We start from the raw sequence: 25,557 nt of genomic DNA on the forward strand, positions 1-25,557 counted from the left end.
GCATGCGTCTTCTTTCTGGCGGCTCCGGAGCGCCTCGCCGGGCCGACTTCGCTCGCTGGTTGACAGTGCGCCTGCGCGGTCGCTGGGGGCTCTCCACCTCCGCCTCCCCTCCCCCTGACGCCCCGCGGGGGCTCCGGGCCCGGTGGGACCATGTTCACCAGCACCGGCTCCAGTGGGCTTTGTGAGTACCGGTTCCCTCATCCTCGGGGCGCCCTTCGCTCCATCCTGAGCACTTCCCGGACCCCGGCTTGGGGCAGCGGGGACTCGGGTTTGCAGGAGGCTGGGGGCCCCTTGCCTCCCCCGCCCGAGCCTTGTCAGTTCTTGCTCTAAGGGGGCGGCGGGGGCCGTCCCCACCGCTGCCCTGAGCGCGGAGGGGGTGCCACGTCCATTCCTTGCCGGGCGCCTCCCGCACGGTGCACAGCAGCTTCTGCCCTGTTGCAGGTGGGCTGGGCAGTTAGGGTCGGACCGGGTGCCCCGCTCATCTCGTGGCCCAGGCCCACGCACGCACTTGACGGCTCGAGTGCGGGGCTGGAAGATGTCCCCGAGGGGACGACGCTAGAATCCTGCCCGGTTCCCTGTCCCTCTTCATTCATACAGGCTTCCTTGGGACCCACCTGATTCCTGGAACCTGTGAATTTCATCCTCTGCTCCAGAATTTGCCCCCCCCCCCCCCCCCCCAGTTTTAACTTTTGCGCACTTCTTACCCGTTGTCCCTGAAGAGTTTTTTTGTGAGCTAAAAAACTAAGCACTTTCAAGTGAAGTTAGGAAGTCATTTGGCAAGAGAATGCAGGCTTGGCGTCTGGATACCGCTGCACTCTGTAGGAGTGTCAGCGGTGGTCAGCAGGTAGAGGGCTGAGAAGTTTACTCAGCCTCCAAGCAACTTTTCCCCACGGCATTGTGTTGAATTGACTTTATTGAGTGGACTCTTTAACTAAACAGTGTTGAGATTAGGCACTGATACACCAATAGCAAACAGTTTGAGCAAGCTGCAGTTCGCAGTTTCTTACCACTGTCGGTATTTTCCCATCTCTGCTTGTGAAGTTAATGTTGCTAGAGCGCATAAGTGTCTGGCGTCTCCAGATGGTACATTCTGTTGTGAACGTCATGAGCCTTACAGAGAACACTCCTGTTACATAGTCTTGAGAGTGAATAATTGTCAGAGCCAGCGACATAATTCTAAACCATCTGCACCTCTCACCATCTCAGGCTTTGAAGTATTTAAGTTATAGAATCTTTCATGTATTGACCCTAGAATCCATCAGAACTACTAGTGAGTTGGTCTTCAAACTACTGTTTGGATAATAGTGGCTTCCTAGGGTTACACTGTGTAGGTGGATCTAACAGTAGATCTCTTCGATTTTAGTTGTTCTCAGCATATTGAGGCATCCTTTTGCACCAAAAATAAATGTAAAAGCTAAAAAGTGAGAGTCTGGGGGACATGGCTCAGTAGGTAAGAAACTTGTCCTGCAGGCATGAATATCTGAGTTCTAATTCTCAATACCCATGTAAAAGCCAAGGCACTGCAGTGTGTCTATAATTCACCAGTGAGAGGTGGAGGCAGGAGATTTCCCAGAGCCTTGCTAGCCAGCCAGTTTACTGTGTCAAAAAAAGAAAAATGGAGTGACTGAGAAATACATCCCAATATCAGCGTACACACAGGTATACAAATACTCACACGTGGACACACACACACACACACACTAGATCTGGTCCTGGGGAAGAAGCATCCTCAGAAGGGTGTTGTATCTCTGTCTAGAGGCTGGGTCATCCATCTTTCTGGCCAATTCCTGCACCTGCCCATCTCATATCTGTGGTTAGGAGATAAGGGTGCTCTAGTGTTAACACTTAGCCCCCCTTCCTCTTCCCCCCAGCTCCCATTCATTCATCAGGTGTCTGCTGAGTATCTCCTGAAACCTTGCATGGTTTATATAGACAGTGATGTAAACAGGGTAAAGGAGTCCAACGTCAAACAGGTTAATAAGTACTTAAAGTGCTCTTCAGCAGTGTCATGTGCTGATGATGGCAGAGGTTAGTCATGGTGGAGTGCTACTGTGTGTTTGGGGAAGAAGCCTGGGAAGGAGCCAGGCATGCTGTGCTTCCTCCAGAAAATCGTTTTGAAGAGAGGAAGCAGCGTGCACAAAGAGAGAAGAAGACACAGCAGGATGTGTGCAGCGTTCTGCAGGAGGCTTGTGCTGCTAGGGTAGGAACCAGGGCGGGAGGGCGCTTGTGACCATTTCTTCACAACTGTTTTGTTCTGTGTCAGTTAGGATTGGGTAAAAGTGCTTGTAAATAGTATGTATAATGTAGTTTAAATTCCCACATGTAGACTAATCCTGTCACTAAATAATACACGTAATAATTTTATTAGTAAGCATTCTTATTACTTACAGCACAGAATATTTGCTATGCATGATGAACCCAATAAGCACTAATTATGAGGTTTAATGTGTTTCAGGTCTAGTTCCCAAGCAACTCAGTGTCAAGAAGGGGGAAAAAGGACAGCTGTGCTCAGCACAATCAGGGAGAGACTTGGTTATTAAGATGATTTGCTGGTGCAAGGAGTATTTGAGCTGGTTATTTGAGAGGTGAGGGGTTGTTAGGCCTAATGGACTGAGCATGGGAAGGCAAAGACAAGAGGCCAGAATTAGGGTCTTGTTGATGGTGGGAGTGAACAGTCCTGAGGTGAGATCATGAGGGCCATGGAAGGGGTGATAAAAATTGGGACCTTCTGAGGTCTGCAGAGGGAGAAACAGGAGTTGGGGAAGCAGACTGAACAGTGATCAAGGATGGTGTGTGTATATGCACATATGTGTGCATGTGTGCGCGTACGTGTATGTGATGCCAAGGAAAGAATTCCAGGGTAGGAACAGTTCATAGATAAATGCTGCTAAGATTCAGAACAGTCTGAAAAGCAATCTTTTTGGAAGGAAGGATCATGCCCAGAACCTTTCCAGAACAGTTCTTCCAGTTGTCATAGAGATGGCCATGGTGACCGAGGAGTGAGTGGGATGAGGAGGTGATGGTGAATTGGAGATGCCATTCTAGAATGTGGATCACCAGGGGCAGACTGGAGAGCTGCACTCTGAGGTGGTCACAGGCACGGGAAGAAGTTAAGTCTGGAGAGACGTCAGTTATTAACACGGTTGGAAGAGACCCAGTGGTGAATGTGAGCTTGAAGAGTTAGGAACAAATGAAAGGGCAAAGTCCTGAGGTGCAGGAGAAAATGACAAGGTGTAGGACCTGTGTGAACCTTCTCACTGCGGGAAGAAAGTGGGAGGTGGTTCTCGGCAGTGGAACACAAGTTTCCAAATACTGCCTGCCCAACAGAAAACAACCAGCCAGCCAACCCAGAGCATCCCAGGTGCTTTTCTGGGTCCCATCTCGTAGAGTGGCCTTCAGAAGTGCTAATTTGGGTACTAGAAATCTGGGCTTTCTTCTCTGCATTCTGAAATCTGTCTTTTTTAAAGGCTCTCCATGAGAGCCAGTGGAACAAGCATCAAGGCGAGAGACTGGCCCACAGGAAGGGTCAGAGAACAGTCAGTCTTGTGGATATACCCAAGGCCTGATTAAGATGGTAACACTGAGGACAGGCAGTGTCCTCGTTTGCTTTCTGTTGCTGTGATAAAAGATACCAACTTGGGAGGAAAGGGTGTATTTATTTCCCTTAGAGTTTACAGGCCATAGCAGGAGGTTAGACAAGAGCTCAAGTCGGGAACCTATAGCAGAAACTGAAGCAGAGGCCATGAAAAAGTGCTGCTTACTGACTGCTTACTGCCCATGCCTTGCTCAGCTACCTTTCTTTTACAACTCAGGACTGCCACCCACAATGGGATGGGCTCTCCCATGTCAATCATCAATCCTTAATGAGGAAAATGCCCTACAGACATGCCCACAAGCGGATGGAGGCAAATCTACAACTGAGACTTTCTCTTCCTACATTTGTCTATATTTATATTAAGTTGTCAAAATCTAACCAGTTTAAACAGCAAAGGGAGGAATTGAAAGGTTCGAGGCAGGCAAAGTGTGTTAGTCAAGCATGTTAGACTGAGGGCAGCTGGTGACATCATGGGTTACCGTTTACTAAAGTAGGGAATACAGAGAAAGAGAGAGGTGTCTGCAGAGTCCCATCGGAGAAATGCAGGGAACACCCAGGGAGTGAACATGAAGCAGAGGTGAGGCCGGGAACAGCAGTAACTGGCAGTAGAGGCTGAGGGTAGAGCTGCTGCTGGTCATTTTGTTCTGTGCAGGGTGGCCAGGAGAGGCCAGCAGAACGGGCAGTGGTGGACATCTTGTCTCCAGCCCAGTTGGACCTTCTGTCTTCAGTGCAGATGTGCACCCTTCACCACCCTCATGTTGTCTCTTTGTTATGAGTTTCCATCCCCAGACTGGGATTCTCCTGGCCTATCAGCCCCATCTGGCACTTCTCTCTTTCATGGCCAGTCTAGACCCTATAGTTAAGTATGCCATTTGCAATTTCATCTAGGCTCAGCCACTGCTATTCCTGGCTTGCTGTGTATGTTGAATAAGACTCCAACCATGTGTTAATTTTGGTCTCTGATCCAAGCTGAGCCATAGGCACAGTTTCTCTGCTAAGTTTCTTGCGTTTGGCCATCCCTGTGTGCTATTTCCATTTTATCTGTAGCTTCCAGATTGTTTCACATCTCACACTCAGACAGACATACAATACAGTACAATACAATACAACACAATACAGTACAATACAAAAGGGCATTGGAGAGATGGTTCATGGTTAAGAGCACTCACTGCTCTTCTGAAGGTCCTGAGTTCAATTCCCAGCACTTACATGGCTGCTCACAACTGTCTGATGTCCTTTTCTGGTGTGCAGATGTACATTCAGACAAAGATGTCTGTATACATTAAATAAATAAATAAATAAATAAATAAATAAATAAATAAATAAATAAATAAATAAATAAATAAATGTTAAACAGAAAGAGTACAAAAAGTGGTGGCATCAGTCTGTTTGTTTCTGTTTGCACTCCACTGTCCTCTCCCCACTTGTTACATTTTTCTCTCTCTAAGGCTGTCCTTGTTACGTTGTTACATTTTTAGCCATCTTCTGACAGAGCAAGCCTGGCACCTGGCTGAGCTGATGTTTTGTCCTGTGGATGCATGAGAGTCCCTTTGGAGACTTGCAGAGCTGCTCCCTTGATCTGGGCATACATCTTTGCATGGTGAAACAAACCTTCTGCCCTTCAGATTCCTCATGATAGAAAGGACAGTGGTATTGCTGTAGCAAAACTCCTACAAGTTTGCCCTAAGTGTTTGGTCAGTGTGAGTGTTACCTGGTCTACTGAGCTCTTTCTTGCAAATATGGAGGCATTCATCTCTGTTGACTTTGCTGTGGCCTGCCCAGCTCTCAGAGCACTCCCTCCCTCCCAGTGGCACTTCATGGAAGCCCGGCTTCACATCTCTCTGCTTCTCACCACCCCTCACCTTTAGCTCTCTGAGGTTGTCTCCTATTTGATGGGACCAGATGTGATGGCAGCTGTTTCTCTACACTGCCAACTCTGCTCTGGACAAAGTGACCAGTGTCATGTCACACTGCATGGTGCTGCCCCCTCTCCTTTTAGGTTTTTCAGATATTATTTTATGTGCATAATTGTTTGGCCTGTGGATCTGTGTGCGCACCGTGTATATGCTTGGTACCTGTAGAATTGAGAAAAGGGCATTGACTTCCCTGGAACTGGGGTTCTGGAAGGTTGTGAACCACCTCTGGGGCGCTGGGAGCCAAACTGGTTCCTCTGCAAGAGCAGCAAGTACATTCAACCGCTGAGCTGTCTCTCCATTACCTTGGATGGTGCTTCTCCTCATGGTTGTTGCTGTCTTTCTTCCTTTTCAGACAGTGTCTTATTCTTTCCAGATGGGCTTCATTCAGAATCCTGAAATCTCTTCCCTGCCTCCCTAGTGCTGAGGCTGCAAGTATGAGTTGCTATATCAGTTTTAGACCTCGTCTTAGTGGGATGTTCTCTGGTGTCTCCTTCTCCATCTCCATCCCCCCTCACGCTCGCGCGCACACACACCCCATTAATTCTTTATTCCTCTTGAACACATCTACTTAGTGTCTTTTATACGTATAGGAGGTTTGAGATGGGAGAGTCATACCTGTGAGATATTAAGGACAACTTGTGCTCTTTGAGGTAACATGTTGTACTGGTTAATTTTTGTCAACTTGACACAATCTTAATGTATTTCTGAAACACTAAGAAACATGTGGCTTATTTATACATTTTAGCTAAGAAGGAAAAACGTTAAACATTAACCAGAGCAGGAGAAACTTAAGGGAAGGATATTTCTTTACACTGAAAAATTGAGATGAGCCACCTTTTAGAAAGTTTGGAGGTTAGAGATCCAGCTGTGAAATCAGTTCAGTTTACTTTTCTATTATCCTACACGTTTGATTGTAAAGTTACTGATTTGCTGTTATAAAACAACCACTAGTTCCTTAAACTTCCAGTGTGTAGAGAATCACAAGGATAGATCAATGGCATTTATTGACATTTGGGAGTTTATCCTAGCTTTTCAACTACAAACAGGGTAACCACTAAATAAATTAAAAAAAAAAAAACAATTTACCACATTCAAATAGAATCTTTTGTTTTGGAGACAAGGTTTGACAGTATAGCCTTGGATTGGCCTGGAACTCATAGAGATGGAGATGGTCCTGTGTCTGCCCTGTGATTGACAGGATGTGCCACTACACTTGGGTCCAACAGAAGCTTTTATGGTGCAGTTGGGACTGTGTGTTGTTTGCTTTAGTGGTGTTCTGGCTTTCGCTGTAACTAAGCATTTGTGTAGTGTGCTGTTCTTGAATAATGACCCCCCCTTTCTTCTCTATTATAATAATGCTGAGAGCACCTTGGTTTGGAAATATTCCTAGCAATGTAAGAAGGTAAAATAGACGAGGATGTGTGGGTTGATAGAACACCAATCTATATGCATGAAGATGTGGATTCTGTTCCCAGCATTTCATAGAATCAGGTGTGGTTGAGCTGGTCTGTGCAAGTAGAGACTTGAGGATCAGACGTTCAATGCTCATTACCTAGGGAGTTTAAGGCCAACTCAGGATCTGTCTTTAAACAAAAATAAGGGTTAAATAAAACTTGTAATGTGTATTGTCATAACTTTTCACAGTGCCAAATTCTAGTCCTTAAGGGTAATACAAAGTTAAAACTTGACAAGCAGTTTGAGAGAAAAGGCTGCTTTACTTAGACTTAATCTCTCCAGCTGTTCTGTGACAATTATGAAGATAGCTATTGTTTTCCTCATTTCACGCCAGTGTCCTGTCTCATAAGCTGGGATTTGACCCATGACCCAGATCCATGTTCTCCATAGGCCACACACTGGACACCTGAACTCTCTCTTCCTGCAGCAGGGATGTGCCTGTCCTAAATAGATCTTTATACTATGCATGTTTGTGTGTTTCCTTTCCCCACATACTGTGTGTGTGTACTCAGCTAGAGCCAGTTTCAGTTTTAGTAACAAAAGGGAAGCCTACTTTTCCTCAGGTGCTTTAAGATTCGCCTGTACATAAGTTTGATATTTTGGGAATATGTCTGGGAAGTAATGGTACCAAATGAAGTTTTGACTCTCTTAAGAATAAATGAGAATTATACTTAAATCCTCATTTTATTTTATTTTAATTCATTGAAAAATTTGTAGATATATACTGTGCACCTCCGGTGTGTGTATGTGTGTGTATGTGTGTGTGTGTGTGTGCGCGCGCGCGTGCGCATGTGCACATGCTGTGAAGCCACAGGTCAATGTTGGATGTCTTCCTCAGTTTGTCTCCTGCATTTTTTGAGGCAGAGTCTTTAACTGAGCAAAGAGCTCATCCATTTGGCTAGACTGGCTGCCCGTGAGTGTCAGGGGGCTGTCTGTCTCCACTCCTCGTCTCCCCTACTTTGGAGTTACAGATTTTATATGAGCACTGGGCATTGAACTCAGCACACATTTGCACAAACACTTTTCCCAACTGGAGATGTTTTTCTTTAGCTCGTTTGAGTTTCAGTACCATTCTTCCTGACCATTTCTCTCAGTCTCTTTAATGTAGCACGACACAATGGAGAGTGGACACTAATGATTGGCGGTATTGTCATTTAGTGATCAGCAGTGAAAATGAATACTTCCAAGGTGCTTAGCAACCCTGCAGTAAAGAAGCACTGGGAAGATGGCCCAGCATAGGGAGCTCTTGCTTGGCTATAGTCAAAGAGCTTCTGTACAGTTATTAGACTGCAGCTCTGATTCTCAGGACCCACATAAATGTCAAGTGGCATGGTGGGTGAGAGTGGCTGATCCCTGTCATTTCAGCCTTGGGAGATGCAGTCAAGGCCAAGCCCTCATGGTTAGTTCTGGGTTTGATGACAGGGTAATATGGAGAGCAGATGATTTCCAACATCAGCCCTGGGCTTCCACATACATCCACATACAGCCACACAAGTGTACACTCACCTGCACACAAACATAATACATACATGCTTACCACATATGCATGAAAAAATTCTCACACTGTGTGTGTGTGTGTGTATGTGTGTTTGTGTTGTGGGGCAAGAAATGGGCCATCAGGAGAAGTAGGGCGGGGACAGGAGGGCAATAGGGAAAGGAATAAAGCACTGAGACACATGTTTGAAAATATAGTGGACTCACAAAAGGCTAATTGAAAAGATGTTTTATTGGAATCTAAACTACTTAGAAATGGATGTCCAAATGTAAAGAGAGCAAACTATTATGCTGACAGACTTGGTCTTCTTTCCCACACTTGCTTCTGCGTAAGTTTTATCACATGAGCGAGTTTACATATAAACATTTTTTTTTCCTTTCCTCTGCTTCCTTTTCTCCTTTCAACACTTCCCATGTCCTATGTCCCCCCCAACTGATGATGATTTTCTCATTACTGTTATATTGTTTATTATTAGTTATGTATGTACCCCGTGTCTGTCTGTCTGTCTGTCTGTCTGTCTGTCTCTCTCTCTCTCTCTCTCTCTCTCTCTCTCTCTCACACACACACACACACACTCACACACACACACACACACACACACACACACACACACACACACACACACCTTGCTTGGGTGTATATAATTAGAGTTGTCCACTTTGTATTGGATAACCAAGTATGGAGCCATCCCTGGAAGAGGCTAACTACCTCCCTCAGCAGTCATTCATTGCCTGTTGGGTTTTTGTTGTTGTTTTTGGTCTTTGGTGACAGGGTTTCTCTGTTGTAGTCTTGGCTGTGTTGGGACTCACTCTGTAGCCAGGCTGGCCTCAGACTTAGAAGTCCAATTGCCTCTGCATCCTGAGTCTGGGGTCAAAGGTGGGCTCCACACTGCCCTGCTTATTAGTTGTCTGTTGGTCTTTGTTTAGATGTGGGGCCCAGAGAGACTTTCCTCTTCTGTGTTAACATTTCTATTGCTTTTGCCATTGTTTAGGCGCCGTATTGCTGTGGTGTTGTGAGTGTAGCTTTCCTGTCATATATTGGAGACACAATCTTATAGTAAACTTCTTGGTCATCCGGCTCTTAGAATCTTTCTGACCTCTTTGCTCTTCCTTGAGCTTTATGTACAATGTATTCACTGGGCTGGGCTCCCCATGGTCACATGATTTCTGCATTGTGTCTGGTGGTTTTCCTTAATCGTTTCCATTTGCTGTAAAGAGACGCTTCTTTGATGAAGGATATGATCTATACTGCCCTGTGGGTCTAAGGTTAAGTTTTAGAATGCAGTTAGTTATGTTAGTCTAGTAAAGTAGTGGTTGTAGGTTCTGCTCTAAGATCCATGAGCTCACTGGATGGTTGGCTAGGTTGCTAGTACCAGGTATGATTTTCCTCCTATAGAACGAATGGGCCTTGAGTCCAGTTAGGCAGCTGCTGGTGACTGTCAGGGAACAAGGGCCACTGTTGTGCCTTTAGGGATATTTTGGCATGCTGGTCATTGTTATAGTTAATAGGTGTCACAGATGGATTATTGATTGGATCAATAGGATTATTTTCCTCCTCTGGTATTATGAAATCTATACAGAGGGAGAGAAGCTTTTAGGTTAGGTATATTTTGAATCGCTGTCTTCAGCAGTGGGGACTTACATTCAACCTCTGAAAGCCAAGTGCAGCAGCAACAGCCTGCATTGCTTACTGCTCTTGTGGGAGCATTGTCAACCCAAGTGGCATAGCTTCATACATATGTATGTACACTTATAAGTTTAGGTAAACACAATAATACAATTCCCTGAGGTTTTATCAAACATCTTTGATGTTATTAGTCCTTTCTTCAGCCCTCTCCTGTATGTAAACATTTTTTAAATCAAAACTAGGACAAGTGTTAAATATCTAGGACTACACAGGGAGAATTAAAATGGATATTTTAACCTTAAATAAATTTAACCACAGCAATACTCACCAAAGCTGACTTGTGATACATTTGTTTTGTCTTATAAATTTGAAACACGTTTGTTGAAAAAGAAACTCACACAGGCATTAGTGTTGAAAGGATCAGCGTTTCACTGACACTTCATTCATCCAGGTGAGCTGTTTTGACACAGCTTTTCCGTCTGTGTGTTCTTTTCTCTTCAGCATACAGATAGATGCACGTAAATGTGTGTATTTTTTTTGAAATCAAAAATGGAGTTTGCATATACATGTTAAGTCTTTTTAACTTGGATATTTGAAATCACGGGTTTGAATGGTTTTAGCATTTCTCTTACTAAAATGTTTCTCTTCAGTATTTTCCATTGAGAAACTATTAAGCTGAGCATCTCTGGCTATTAGGATCACATTGTTCTTTTTCTTTTATGTCCTCCTTAGCTTGGTTTTGTTTTCATTGAACACCAGGCAAGCATTTTACTCCTGGAGCTGTACCTTACACCCATGGTCACATTCTTTTTCTTTTTCTTTTTAAAGGACAGCTTTTATTACTTGCTTTTTAAAATTTAATTCTTATTTTTAAAATTTTATGTGTATGAATGTTTTGCTGCATTTATGTCTGTGCAGGTCATGTGTGTTTGGTGACTAAGGAGGCCAGAAGAGGGTATTGGATCCCCTGGATTGGAGTTACAGACAAGTGAACTGCCATGAGGGTGCTGGGAATTGAACCTGGGTTCTTTAGAAGATCAGCCAGTGCTCTTACCCATTAACCCACCTCTCTTTTCTACCAAGTGCTCACATTCTTTCTCATTTGATTGATTGATTGATTGATTGGAATTATTGTATTTTTGAGACAGGGTTTCACTTTGTGGTCCTTGCTGTCCTGGAACTCACTGTGTACACCAGGCTGGCCTTGACCTCACAAAGATCCTCCTGCCTCTGCCTCTCAAGTGGGTGGGATCAAAGGTATGCGTCGTCAGTGTTCACATTCTTGAAGTCATCCAACAGGAATAATCACAGCTGTGGAATTGCAGGATCAGAGGATGGAAAATTGTACAGCCAAGCTCTGATGATCTCCCGGGGTTGAGGGCAGGTCTTCCTCACCACACATTTGTAATCATTGAACATGATAATTTAAACAGTTTTGTCAACGGAGAGATTAAATGTTCTGTCCTTGTTCTCTATGTCCTGCTCTCTGTGAGCCTGGGAACGTGAATATTTCTCATATTTTGTGTGGGCTTAGCCATTCATCTTACATTTTTGATTTCTGTATTTTGGTATTTATAATCTCAAGGAATGTATGTATGTATGCATGCATGTGCATGTACACACACACTTTTTTCAAGACAGTTTCACTTTGTATCTCTGGTTGTCCAGGAACTCACTCTGTAGCTCACCTTGAACTCACAGAGATCTGCCTGTCTCTGCTTCCTGAGCGCTGTGGCCCACTACTGCCCATAAATATTTTTTAATTGATGAATTATTGGCATAATCAGTAGATTCCACTATGAAAATGAGCAATGAACCTATCTCTGTGAATTTGAGGCCAGCCAGGACTACACAGTGAGGCCCCATCTCAGAAAGAAACAAGAAAAGAAATGTACAGTCTACCTTCTGCGCTTTGCTTTCTAATTATGTGTCATATCTGTATGGTGTTTCTAACATGATTCAGTAACAAGCCTTCCCTAATTTGTGGTTTGATTTTTATATGGAAAATAAAAATCATTAGCTCTTTTAACATTCATTCCTGTGGTTGTGTATTGTGGAATCAAGGTCCAAGGTTGCACTTAGCAGGAAATCACCCTTAAAAAGGTGGTTTCCAAAGCCTGTGCTGTTGGAGGGGTCCAGCAGCCTCTTTTCTACCTTGGTTCAGGTTGGCTCTCTGCAGCTGCTGAGTCTTGGCATCTTTTGTTTTGTTTTGTTCCCCTGCTGGGGTGAACTTTTCACGTGAGGTTTTAGGTTGTGAACTTTATTTACACACTCATCTGTGTGTCTGCTTGTCAGTATATGCACCATGTGTGCATAGTGCCTATGGAGGACAGAGGACAGTGTCAGATCCCCTGGAACTGGAGTTATAGGTGCCTGTGAGTCATCCCATGGAGGTGCTAGGAAGGACCCGTGTCCTCTGCAAGAGTCACAGGTACTTAGTGGAGCCATCTCACCAATTCTCCTCCACTTTTTTTTGGTTTTGTTTTTCTGAGATAGAGTCTTATGTACCCCAGGCTTTGATGTCCTAGATCACCTTAGGCTTTTGATCCTCCTGCTTCCACTGTAGTCGGGCTTCCAGGCATGGTGTTAACACGCTGACCGATGCGTGGTCCGTCTCGGTGGACTGGGACCCAGAGCTTCATGCATGCTAGCCAAGCATTTGGCCAGCTAAGCTGCTTGTACCAGGTGCTTGGTTGGGGCAGGAGCTGGCAAATGGCTGTTGAGAATTTAATAGTCATTCCAGTCAGGTGGACTCAGCTCTTCTTGTGGATTTTGTCTCTCAGTAAAGTTGTCTGTTGGTCGGTCCAGCATCCCATCTTCTTCCCTGTCACCCTCACTGTCACCTTCTCTGAAATTCAATGCCACCAAGCTCACTTCTCCTTTGAGACTTCCAGCCCTACATGGGCTGCTCCCATTGTAGAATGTAGGATTTTTTACACGGTGATAAATCATACATTTTATTTTCTTTATACTGTAGGATTTTATTTGCTGGCCAAGCCTTCTTTCCAGCTAGGCTGTCTGTGAGGAAGAATGTGAGAGTAGGCTTGGGAGGGATGTCATTGCCCAGGTGGCCCACCTGTGTGCCTGTGTCATTGCTACCACTAGAGGTAGTTTTAAGCAGTTCGGGGCCAACAGTAAAGGCCATTTAGTCTTTCCTAGTCACAGCTCTATTAAAGGTAAAATCTCAGTGTGTTCTTACAAATACTTCTCTAACAGACGAGTTTCCCAAGGAGACAGGACGAGAGTTTTAAGCCAACAATAAAATTAGTAGAACCCTTCCTTTGTTTTGTTTAGAAGTATGGTTCTTTTTGCAGTCATCATCTCTAATTGCCAAGGGATACTTTGTGACAGAGTTCTCTTTAAAATGGATGTGTGCAGATCTTAGTGTGGGCACTGAGAGGATGAGCATGTTCTACGCTGTAACCACTCACATTCTTCCCAGAGCTCCCCTGCGCCCTGGCCTCATTGAAAGGATACAGTTCTCTGGCATCTTGAGGGTTGTTATCTCAGAACAGCTGGACAGGAGGCACAGCAGGCAAGGGCCCAGTCCACTGTGTCAGGCTGGGATTCTGTCTCCCCCGCTCTCTGGGTTCCTTGCTTTTATTTGGCTCTTTACTCTTTTGGACTTGGTTTTAGTGTTTGAGCTTTGAGTGGGTCTTTTCTTTTTTCAGCCCAGTGGCTGGAGGTGTATTAGGTAGTTTCTAGCCTTTGTCTGCTCACAGACTAGTGAGGGACTAGGAGGCCATGTAGATGCTCAGACTCAAATGGTTTCTAGCTTGATCCTCAGAATTTTTACCAAAGAGGAAGTCAAGCTCTGGCCTCTTTACCCTGTAGATGGCCTCGCTTCACGTGTGGCCGTTCAAGCGAGTCAGTCTAGGGATGCATCTGCTCTCTCCTCTGATGTCCTAGCTTATGTCTTTACAGTATGTTATAGCCCAGGTGTCTTTTTTCCTGACCTTCTGTCTTAGTCAGGGTTTCTTTCTATCCCTGCACAAACATCATGACCAAAAAACAAGTTGGGGAGGAAAGGGTTTATTCAGCTTACACTTCCACATTGCTGTTCATCACCAAAGGAAGTCAGGACTGGAACCCAAGCAGGTCAGGAAGCCGGAGCTGATGCAGAGGCCATGGAGGGATGTTACTTACTGGCTTGCTTCCCCTGGCTTGCTCAGCCTGCTTTCTTATGGAACCCAGGTCTACCAGCCCAGGGATGGCACCATCCACAATGGGCTGGGCCCTCCCCCTTGATCACTAGTTGAAAAAAATGCCTTACAGCTGGATCTCATGGAGGCATTTCTCCAACTGAGGCTCCTTTCTCTGTGATAACTTCAGTTTGTGTCAAGTTGACACAAAACCAGCCAGTACAATTGACCCCTTGTCAACTTGACACATAAACAAATCAATATTAAAATTCAACCCTTATTTTCTTGTTCATCCCCAAGATCTAGATAACCTTAAGAGTCTTTACCAATGCTTACATTTTAAAATTGCAATACCTTTAAAATATTCAGTCTCTTTAAAAAAAATCATAGTCTTTTTACAATTTAAAGTCTCTAAACTGTGGGCTTATCTTCTTCAAGAGGGAAAGATATCAGGGCACAGTCACAGTCAAAGCAAAATCAACCTTTAACCACCCATTGTCTGAGAATCTATTTACGAACTTCTGTGCTCCTCCAAGGGCTTGGGTCACTTCTCCAGCTCTGCCCTTTGTAGCACACACTTTGTCTTCTAGGCTCCAGCTGCCTGTTCTCCACTGCTGCTGCCGTTCTTGGTGGTCATCTCATGGTACTGGCATCTCCAAAACTCTACTGTCAGTCTTGGGGCACTAATTGCCATTGAGGATGCACCTTCACCAATGGCTTTCCATGGCCTCTCACAGTGCCAAGCCTCAGCTGCTCTCCATGACCCCTTCATTCCTTCAAAACCAGTGCCACCTGGGTAACTCTTACACATTACCAAGTCCAGTCACAACATGTACAACATTGGCTATCTCTGGAACACATCCTCTTTGTGCTTTCACAGAACAGTTCCCAGAAGACTTCACATCAATGATGCTGGTCTCTTCTTAATCACCACTGATTCTTAGCTCCAGCTGACCAGCATCAATAGTCCCAGCAATGCAAAGGTTTTGCTTTAGTAGTTCTGGTAACTTGTTAATCACAGCTGATTCTTCAGCCCCAGCTAACCAAAACCACAGAATCTTCACAACCAAAACAGCAACAGCCCTGATCAAAGAGTCTTTAATCTTCCCTCTGAAATTTCACAAGCCAGGCCTCCATCTTCTGCACTGTTCTCAACATTATCTTCCAAACTCCTACTAAACATCCTACAGAGCTCTTAATATGCCAATAGCTCTTCTAGCTCAAAGTTCCAAAGCCCTTCCACAGTCCTCCCCAAAACATGGTCAGGTTGTCACAGGAATACCCCACTCCTGGTACCAATTTGTACCTTCCATTTTGGGTTGAGGAGCTGAGTCTCTGAACACCTGGACTCAGCCTGGCTTGTCCCGGGTTATTACCTGCAGCATGTTCATGAACTTTGGTCTCATGATTTCCATCCTGTCAAAAATTGGCATTGCTGATGGATGCCTGCCTCAGCACTGCTTCCACAGACGGGGGCTGGGCAGGCCTCATGACTCTGTAATATGGAGGGCTTTGGACAGAGGTTAGGAATGAGACTGTCCAGATTTCTCCCAAGGTGGGTGACCTGCCACTTTTAGAGAGCTGAGTGTGCACTGCTGTTTCTACATGGACTTCCCTGCTTCACTGAGTATGCCTGGGCTCAGATTCTTAAAGCACCTCAGATTTCCACATTTTGGTATTATGTTTTTTTTATCTCTTACAGTTTATGGTGCAGGTAGAGAACTTTCCCCACACCCCTTGCCTCACCTTTCAGACTGCTGCTCTGAGAAGCTGTGCCCGGTGCTCATTAACACTGGTCTCCCCTTCACTCTAAGATTATTAGATTATACGTGTTATTTAAGGAGTACTTTTAACAGTCACTGTTTTTTGTGATTAATGAAGGGTTAATGCTTACATTAAACCTTCCTAATGAGTATAACACACTTACACTGACACCAAGTAAGCCGGGATGCTGTCTGCAAGTCTGCTGCGCTTCCGCTTCCCCGAGGCCTGAAGCAGCCTGGAGCCTGTCTGAGCCTTCAGTGCTGTCTCAGGACAGCCTTTGAAATTTTATTGTCGCTGCTCTCAGCTCATCCCCTCTGCACGATTTAGAAAAACACCTTTTTTTCTTTGTGTGTGTGTGCCTAGAGGGCACTCCTACTTTTTGGCCCCCCGCCCCCACCACCTCTTAGTACTTTTTCCTGTTTATTTTCCTGACAGGCTTCACTACCACTGATACTTTAACAGGTGTTTATTGACTGTTGTCCCGAGCTAGGCCTTCTGCCTGACTGCTCGGCACTTGTGTTAGATGCAGTCAACTGAGGCAAGTGCCTGAGGGCGTTGAATGCTCCCCAGTGCATTAGGGCAGAAGGTCATTCATGGATGGCTTTCAGTTTTCCATCCTTTCCTTCTTACTTGCCTGCTTGCTTGCTTTCCTTCTGTCTGTCTGTCTGTCTGTCTGTCTCTGTCTTTCTCTCATTTATGTATGTATGTATGTATGTATGTATGTATGTATGTATGTATGTATGTATGTATGTCTTTACCTCTAAACACTCTTGGAAGATGGGAGTAGTAGGAGTAAAGGGTGAGCCTTTGCCCCTGGCCATCTTACAGAGGCCTTTGTCACCGGAAGCATGCATTCCTCATACTGCAGTGTGGTCACTGAAGACAAGTTCTTAGGATTCCTCCCAAGAAGCAGAGTAGCCTGGGAACGGAACTGTGAGGGAGCTGAAGGCTCAGTGCTCGACTGACTCTGCTTTTGTACAGTTCCACCCTTGTTTTCTGTTTAGTCTCTTTGTCATAAAAAGTTTGTGCAAAAATTAACGTCATGAGACACTAACGCATCCCCTAAGCAGGCAGTAATGGGAAGTGTTGTGGTAGGATATGGTGGCCGTTCCTTGCAAGGGTGTGAACCACACTGGGTTTTTTGACATGCACTTTTGCAGGCCAGACTTGTGGGGGCAAATTGAGTTGCCAGGTTGATGGCCCCCCAACCCCCCCGTGTGTCTGCAGCTAGCATCTTGTAATAGCTCACATAGCTAAGCAAAACCTGTGGTTAGTTTCTTCAGTGCTTGAAGTATCAGGCAAATTTCACATAACAAGATTCTTGTTCCAGTTCTTTAAAGCATTTACTTATTGGCATTGCTGGTGTGTGCCTTACCGCATTCTGAGGTTTGCCCATGTCATGTAGCAAGAACAGAACTTCACTCTTCTCCTCCCAACAGGATTCTTCTGTATGGGCTGGGTTTTATTTAATCTCTTCATTTATTGGTGGTCACTTGGTCGTGTTTTACCTGTTATGATAATACTGCATTAAACATTCGTATGTAAGCGTTAGTTTCAAATTATGTTTTTACTTTTCCTGGGTATATGTCTAAGAGTGGAATTTGTGAGTCATATGGTTATTTTGTTTGACTTTCTGTGGATCAAAATTTTACTTTAAGTATAAGAAAGTATGTGGACTGGAGAGATGGCTCAGTGATTGAGAGCACTGACTGTACTTCCAGAGGTCCTGAGTTCAATTCCCAGCAACTGCATGGTGGCTCACAACCATCTCTGATAGGATCTGATGCCCTCTTCTAGTGTGTCTGAAGACAGTGACAATGTATTCATATGTATAAAATAAGTAAATCTTAAAAAAAAGAAAGTATGTTTTCTGAAATATATATATATATATAATTCAGGCAAAACTGGGTCCAAATAGTAGCCCCTTTCCTAACAAGCTGTGACGTGAAGCAAGTTATTTAATCTTTATAGTGTATTTCTTCATCTAATGTCTGTGAGCAGTGAATTCCTGTCTCTAGATAATAAGGACTCAGGAGACATGGGGAAGCCTTTATCAGGACAGTTCAGTGTGTGAGGTAGTCCACCTGAAATGGAGTCACCGTGGTCATTATTTTACAGTGACAGGGCCTCCTGAGTCTAAGTGGTGTTGGCTGCAGAGACAACAGTGTGTGTTCTTGTCAGATCTAAGAGAAGCCGAAGAGAAAGGGCTTCAAGGAAATCTAAACTTTGGTGTTTTATAGCACTAGGATATCTATTTACTTTTAGATTAATATTGTCTGCTCATTCAATTGATAGCATTCTTGTCTTCAAAGGTAAAGAGGCGTCATCAGAGAAACGACTTAAAAACTTGCTTGTTTGATGCGTGGGCTCTTATGTGAGAACTACTTCCTGACTCCACTCACAGACTGGAGGTTTGCTAGTGACTGCCTGAGCTCTGAGCATGAGGCTTCTCCCTGAATAAGTACTGGTTATTCTGGGCATGGAGGCTAGCCTGTACTTTAATCCCAGTACTCAGGACTCAGGAGGCAGAGGCAGGTGGATTTCTGTGAGTTCAACCTGCTCTACAAAGCAAGTGTAGGACAGCCAGGTCTCTGTTACACTGAGAAACCCTTGTCTTGAAAAACAAAAACAAATTCCCATTAGAATAGATTTGTATAAGAGAGTATCTCACGAGTAGACCATGACTGTTAGTATTTTGATAGATGCTTTACAAAACACCTATTTATGTACTAGTTTTAAAAAAGCTTGTTATAGACAAGGCACACTGTGATTTGCTAGTGCTTTTGTGACAGTACATGTGTCCATCCGTCACACTATGAACATCCGACTATAGCTGCATGGGAGTGAAATGTAGGATATGGCTGCATTTGGATCAGATTGTCGGGGTTAGAATTTTAATTTCGCCTGTTGGTTGCTTGCTAGGCTGCTGTGAGATATTTCTTGTGCATCGTTTCTGTGCTCAGCCTCGGTGCTCACTCCGTCTGTTCCTGGAGTGCCACTTGGTGCATGCTTCTGATTATGCTTCTTCATCCTCCAGTAAGGCCTGTCCACCCAGTCAGACTGTCGGTGCACACTACCCACCCAGTCAGACTGTCGGTGCACACTACCCACCCAGTCAGACTGTCGGTGCACACTACCCACCCAGTCAGACTGTCGGTGCACACTGACTCTTCCCTGTCCACCCAGTCAGACTGTCAGTGCACACTGACTCTTCCCACCCACCCAGTCAGACTGTCGGTGCACACAGACTCTTCCCACCCACCCAGTCAGACTGTCGGTGCACACAGACTCTTCCCACCCACCCAGTCAGACTGTCGGTGCACAGATTCTTCCCTGTCCACCCAGTCAGACTGTTGGTGCACACTGACTCTTCCCATCCACCCAGTCAGACTGTCGGTGCACACTGACTCTTCCCATCCACCCAGTCAGACTGTCGGTGCACACTGACTCTTCCCATCCACCCAGTCAGACTGTCGGTGCACACTGACTCTTCCCACCCACCCAGTCAGACTGTCGGTGCACACTGACTCTTCCCACCCACCCAGTCAGACTGTCGGTGCACACTGACTCTTCCCTGTCCGCCCAGTAAGACTGTCGGTGCACACTGACTCTTCCCATCCACCAAGTCAGACTATTGGTGCACACTACCCACCCAGTCAGACTGTTGGTGCACACTGACTCTTCCCACCCACCCAGTCAGACTGTCGGTGCACACTGACTCTTCCCACCCACCCAGTCAGACTGTCGGTGCACACTGACTCTTCCCTGTCCACCCAGTTAGACTGTTGGTGCACACTGACTCTTCCCACCCACCCAGTCAGACTGTCGGTGCACACTGACTCTTCCCACCCACCCAGTCAGACTGTCGGTGCACACTGACTCTTCCCTGTCCACCCAGTTAGACTGTTGGTGCACACTGACTCTTCCCACCCACCCAGTCAGACTGTCGGTGCACACTGACTCTTCCCACCCACCCAGTCAGACTGTTGGTGCACACTGACTCTTCCCACCCACCCAGTCAGACTGTTGGTGCACACTGACTCTTCCCACCCACCCAGTCAGACTGTTGGTGCACACTGACTCTTCCCAGACCTTTTCTTTACCCACCCAGCTCTGTGACCTTTTACAAACAATGAAACCCTCAAGATACTTTGCTCTGAAAATATCCTTGGATTCATGGACTCCCAGGGAAAATGCTCTTCTCTCACAGCTCACAGTTGTCAGCAGCTGCACTGTTAGAGGTGGGACCATGTGCTCAGTCTCCTCTGCACTCCTGGGAGCAGCTCTGAGTTCATGCACACAGCTGAGCTGCTGAGCTCAGTCACCATCACACCTCTGCTTTCACACTTCACACTCTTTCCGCCCCCTCTTCCTCGGTGATGTCTGAGCCTTGGCTCCCTGTGGGCCTGTGTTAGTTCCCCGCTATTGCTAATGGAATCTTCTCTGACCAGGGTTGAGAGAGCCATCGATCTGAAGAGGGTGGGCCAAAGCCATTCAGGAACTGGATGCTATCTTGTGTACACTGCCCCCATTCAGCCCTCTAGATTTTCACCTTTGCTGCTCTTCACATCCCTATGCTAACTACCCTCCTGCGAGCCTTTGTCACACATTTCCTGTCCTGAGCGCCCAGGCTCAGGCTCTTGTCCCCATGCAAAGTCGCCACTGTCCAGACGCCACTGTCCAGACGCCATCTTTCTTCAGTGTAGTGCCTGCCTCAAAGGTTATTTTGAGATTCAGACAGGTGATTCTTTTATTTACCATCAAAGGTACTGAATGCCTGATGGTATTTGAGCGCTGGGATAGAGTAGGGAGTGGACAGAGAACCCTTCTGCCGTCTTAGAATCTGTGTGATGAAGACAGCACTGTGAAACCAGCACGGCCGAGTAAAGCCCTGAGGGAGGTGTCTTGAGTGGGCCCTGGGCATGAGCAGAAGATCTGGAGAGCGGCGCCCAAGGCCTACATACAGGAAGGAGTGAGGGGCAGGAGCATGGCCGGAAGAATGAACAGTGGCATAGAGCAAGGGGAGCTATGTTTTCTTTAACGTACTGTATTTTATTTAAATTTTACTTTTTGAAATTGTAATTACAAAAATTTCCCCCTTCTTTCCTCCCTCCAAATTCTCCCATGTATCTCCTCCTTCCAGATTCATGGCCTTCTTAGTTTAATTGTTATTATGTATTGGTGAGGCTGTGGTGCCAACTGCTTTTGTGAGCCAGCATTTTACTTTCTGACTTAATGAATTTCACCATTCTAGATGCCTCTTGTAAAGAGGATCATGGGATATTTGCCTTCTCATCACAGGCTTATTTCACTTAGCTCAGTGTCCGTGGGTTCACCGGTAGTGTGACACGGAACTTCCTCCTTTCCATGGCTGAGTTAAATCCTGGGTGCGTGTGTGGCAGTTTGTATGTTTATTGTTCATCAGCGGGCAGTGGGGTAAGAGCTGGAGTACCTGCTCTCCATCACAGCCCATCTATCTAACAAAGGCCCATCGGCTGCTTCAGCCACAAGCACGCCAGAATCGGCTGCCGCCACCAAGAACCTGCACTCTACTGGAACCAAGGCCGGGAACTAACAAACACATTCGTTTTAAAACTGAAGTCTGCTTTTATGATGAATTTGTGACATCTTAGGATTTCTTTCAGTCCACTTCAGTCACTGAGCTGGTGAACCTAAGCTCACTTTTGTTATGACAAATGGGAGATTGTTGTGGGCTAGTTTCAGAATCAAGGGATGGCCCAGTAGCTCCTCCTTCCTCGACTCCTTGGCTGACTGGTCAGTGTTTCTTACCTGGGCCATCTGAACAGCTTCCTCCTGAGCTCCTTTTCTGTTCTCCTTGTTGCCTGATCTCAGTTTAGCAACTTAGATGATGGTGATGTAACTTGGATACATTGTCCTTCCAGGTAAACCCTTGGCCCCACCCCAGACACCCTGCCACCTCCGGGTTCTGCTCACTGCTTCCCACTTCTTTGGCCTTATAGTCTTTTGGTGTGGGTGGTTCCCTTGCCTGTTGAATGTTGTTCTGCTTAAAGCATGTATACTTTTATTTTCCTTTTATTTTCCCTAAATACCTGCAAGGCCTACTTGCTAAGGTCTTTGCAGACCTTACCATTGAGAAAGGCTTTCCCTGGCTGCCCCATACAGAATGACTCCTGCCTCTTCCACTGGAAGTCTCCCCAGTAAGCACCAAGGCCGAGTCACAAGGACAAACCTTGCTTCCCAGTACCATGGAGAATCACCTGGGTGTGGGAATGTTGGGTAGGGCAGCCACCATCTTGAGCTCTGGTAGAGGAAAAGCACGTGAATGGTTCACTGGCTCTAAGTATCTGTCTGGAAGTGACTTATCTATGTGGCTCAAGCAAATCACATTACCACACCTAATGTCTGTTGGTGGGAATTAGTAACATTACCTCGTGTCTGGGAACCCACTAGGGATACATGGTAGATAGCAGCCTCAGGCTTTGCCTGCTTGGCTTTTCCAAGCATTTGTTTCCAAGTGTCAATCATTTTCCCCCCATTTTCTTCTGTGGACAGTAAGTACTACAAGAATCGGGCCTTTGTCCTGACATCCCGGCTGAATCCCAGGGCCTAGGAACATTCGTGATTGATAGAAAGTGTTTAGTGATTTTAGAGTTGGGTCAGGCATATGACCAAGGTACCTCGTTGATAGTCATTGACAGAGTGACCTTGGGAGGAGTTGGGAGCAGATGGCAGGAGATAAGAAGGCTGTGCAGGTTTCTAGAGAGCACCATTGGTTTTTGGTTGGAGAATGGTGCCACATAGGACTTGGGACCAGGAGTTTATAGCTCATCTGTGTGGTCTTTTTTTCTAGTCATGTTGAGTTGCTTAGGAAGGGGCGGGCGGCTGTCTGTCACAGGGAAGGTGAAAAGTGGGAAGAGGAGCTGCTGTCCTCTGGGTGTGCCTGTACAATTGCATCCTTCTCTGGTCCTGTCATAGGCATAAAGGATCTCACCTGGACCAGGAGAGAAGCCCACCCACCAGTGGGGTTGACATGGTAGGGTAGTAGGAGCGTGTGTGTGTGTGTGTGTGTGTGTGTGTGTGTGTGTGTGTGTGTGTGTAGTGCTAAGGCAGGTGCCTAGGCAGGTGCCCTACCACAGAGCCCCCATGAGCTTTGACACTGTGCAGCTGAGTTCTCATTCCCCACTCTACAGGCCCGGAAAACTGAAACTTCTGTGGTGCAAGATAAACTAAGGCTGGCTGTGCTCACAGCCTTGGGCCTTGTGGCCTGTTGAGGCCCTAGGCAGTAGGGTGCTCTGTTAGGTTTGAGATCCGGCAAGCCTTGGTGAAGAGAGTGTGCAACACTGTATGTAGTTCTGGTGTAGATGTGTGCAAGACCTAGCTGGGGAGGAAATAGCTGTGTGCTTGCACAGACACTATAACCACAGCACTAACTGTGACGGGTAAGTTTACCTGCATGGGTTTCTTATAAATAAGATACAGAATCTGAAAGGGTCTCTCGGTGTCTCCAGTGGCCTTGCTGTTGGTAAGCTGGGCATGTCCTCTCTGGCTTGTGGACTCCCTTCTGGTGTCCCTCACATCATTGGGAAATTAGAACTGAAGGGAACCCTGAGTGCCACAGAGTGGGGAACACTGTCTAGGCTAGTTTCCTCAGGCTGTGGAGGAAAGATATATAAGTCTGGAAACATTTTTCCCAAAAGAACTGAAAGCCACTGTGTGCAAGAAGTAGTGAGGTGCACAGTAGGGTCACAGCTGAAGATACAAAGAGCAGGAGATGAGCAGATGATGGGGTTGGAGGCAGGAGATGAGCAGATGGGGTTGGAGACAGTTGAGCCTGGGGCAGTTGGACCCAGTGTGGAGGTTTGTGGAGCAAGGGTGAAGTAGTTCTTCCTAGGAGGAAATGGGTAGCAGGAGTAAGTGTACAAGAGCTATTGAGGAAAGATCTGCAAGTGCACAGGTGCCCTTGGGACGTCAGGACCTTACAAATTGTCGTATTAGCTGAAACCTCTCTAGTTACGAATGTACAGGGAAATGAAAGTAGTAACATTAATATTCAATGTATCATAGTTTATGAAAAACACTAAAGACATTTGAGTGCTAAAGTGCTTTGCTTCTTTGCAAAATCATCCAGTGGTTTGAGAAGTGGGGATCTGTTGTTACATGTTACAAATAGAGTGTTACAAAATTGTGAATTGGGTTTGGCTGGGTTTCCAGTATTTTTCATTCCCTGTGATGTCAGTGTCATGACCTGGGCAGTTGTCTTGATTCTATAGAATGTTTTTTGGGATGTCTTAGTTCTTGTCATGTGTTGGCTCTCTGTAGCTTTGGTTATAAGTGATCACACACCTGATGGCCAAACAGGATAAGGCACAGGTCCCTTGAGCCCTCCTGGAAAACTTAACTTGCTTCTTCCTTTTCAGTGTGGAAAACCTCAGGAGGCCACTGCAGCCAGCAGTGTTAACATTTAAAATCCTTTACAATCCTTTCAAACCAATGTATGACCCTGTTACCCCCAGGCACCATGCTGTCTGGAGGTTACTGGGTATTCGCTGCATTTGATCTCCTGTCCAAGCCAGCTGACAGTGAAGCCTTTCCAGAGAGTTGTGCTTGCCTGCTGTCAGTGGTCATAGCTGTTGGTAAATGTTTCAGGAAGAGCTAAATGCTGCAGACTTAGGCTTCCTTCTCATTCTAAACAGATTAGCTCTCCTGTTTTTCATCTTTGAGTTATTTGTTTTGTTTTAAAAATCCCAGTCATTCTGAACACAGTTTTCTTCCTAGATAAGGCACCTCTGTCGAAGAGTCTTCTGCTGGTCCCCAGTGCCCTGTCCCTTCTGCTGACTCTCTTGCTGCCTCACTGTCAGAAGTTCTTCGTGTATGATCTCCACGCTGTCAAGAACGACTTCCAGGTGGGCACACTGCTTCTTTGGCATCTTGGAGGGGAGGGGATGTTTTTCTAGACTTGCCCTTCCTACAATTCCTTAGTCCCTCAAAACCCCTAAAGTTTCTAAAATAGTTTTTAAAGTTTTCTTTAAGTATATTCTTGTATTTTGATTATATCTACCCTCTCTATCCTCCACGAGCCTCTCTCATACCCACTTCCTACCATGTTCTTCTGACCTCATCTCCCCTCCTCCTCTTCCTCTGCTGCCCAATCTGCACATGGATGTAGGGTCAGTCTCTGGAGCATGGGGAAAATGGTCAGTCCATCAGGGGTCACACTTGTAAAGAAACAGATCCTCTTTCAACAGCCATCAGTTGCTAGTATCCCCTCAGCTAGGGATGGGGCTCATGAACCCCTGTCTTCTCCATGCTACAGTGGACTGGCTTGACCCCATGCAGGTCTTATTCAGACTCCACAGCGGTGAGTGTGCAAGTGTGGACACAAGCCTTACATGTCCAGAAGACTCTTTCACAGCACATCTCCAACTTCTGGCTCTTACAGTCTTGGTAGCCCCCTTTGGGAGTGTTCACTAAGCCTGAGGAAGGAGTGTGACAGAGATATCTCGTATAAGGTTGAGCACAAAGCCCCTGAGTCTGTGAGACATGTTACTACTACTGTATTAACAAACAAGCACACTTTCTCCT

At 45.8% G+C, this 25,557-nt stretch overlaps 1 protein-coding gene across 4 annotated transcripts in view; it reads left to right on the forward strand.

Annotated features, from left to right (window-relative positions):
• UBAC2 (UBA domain containing 2) overlaps nucleotides 1-25,557 on the forward strand; it is a 141,366-nt gene continuing 115,809 nt past the window's right edge. For all 4 annotated transcript variants that reach the window (XM_080916926.1, XM_080916929.1, XM_080916928.1 and 1 more), the window contains exons 1-2: nucleotides 1-181; nucleotides 24,751-24,878. In XM_080916926.1, coding sequence (XP_080773052.1) covers nucleotides 151-181; nucleotides 24,751-24,878 — 159 coding nt within the window. In that variant the 5' untranslated portion in view covers nucleotides 1-150. The remainder of the gene's footprint in view (nucleotides 182-24,750; nucleotides 24,879-25,557) is intronic.

Source organism: Micromys minutus (assembly GCF_963924665.1).
Source record: "Micromys minutus genome assembly, chromosome: 5".
Taxonomy (NCBI): domain Eukaryota; kingdom Metazoa; phylum Chordata; class Mammalia; order Rodentia; family Muridae; genus Micromys; species Micromys minutus.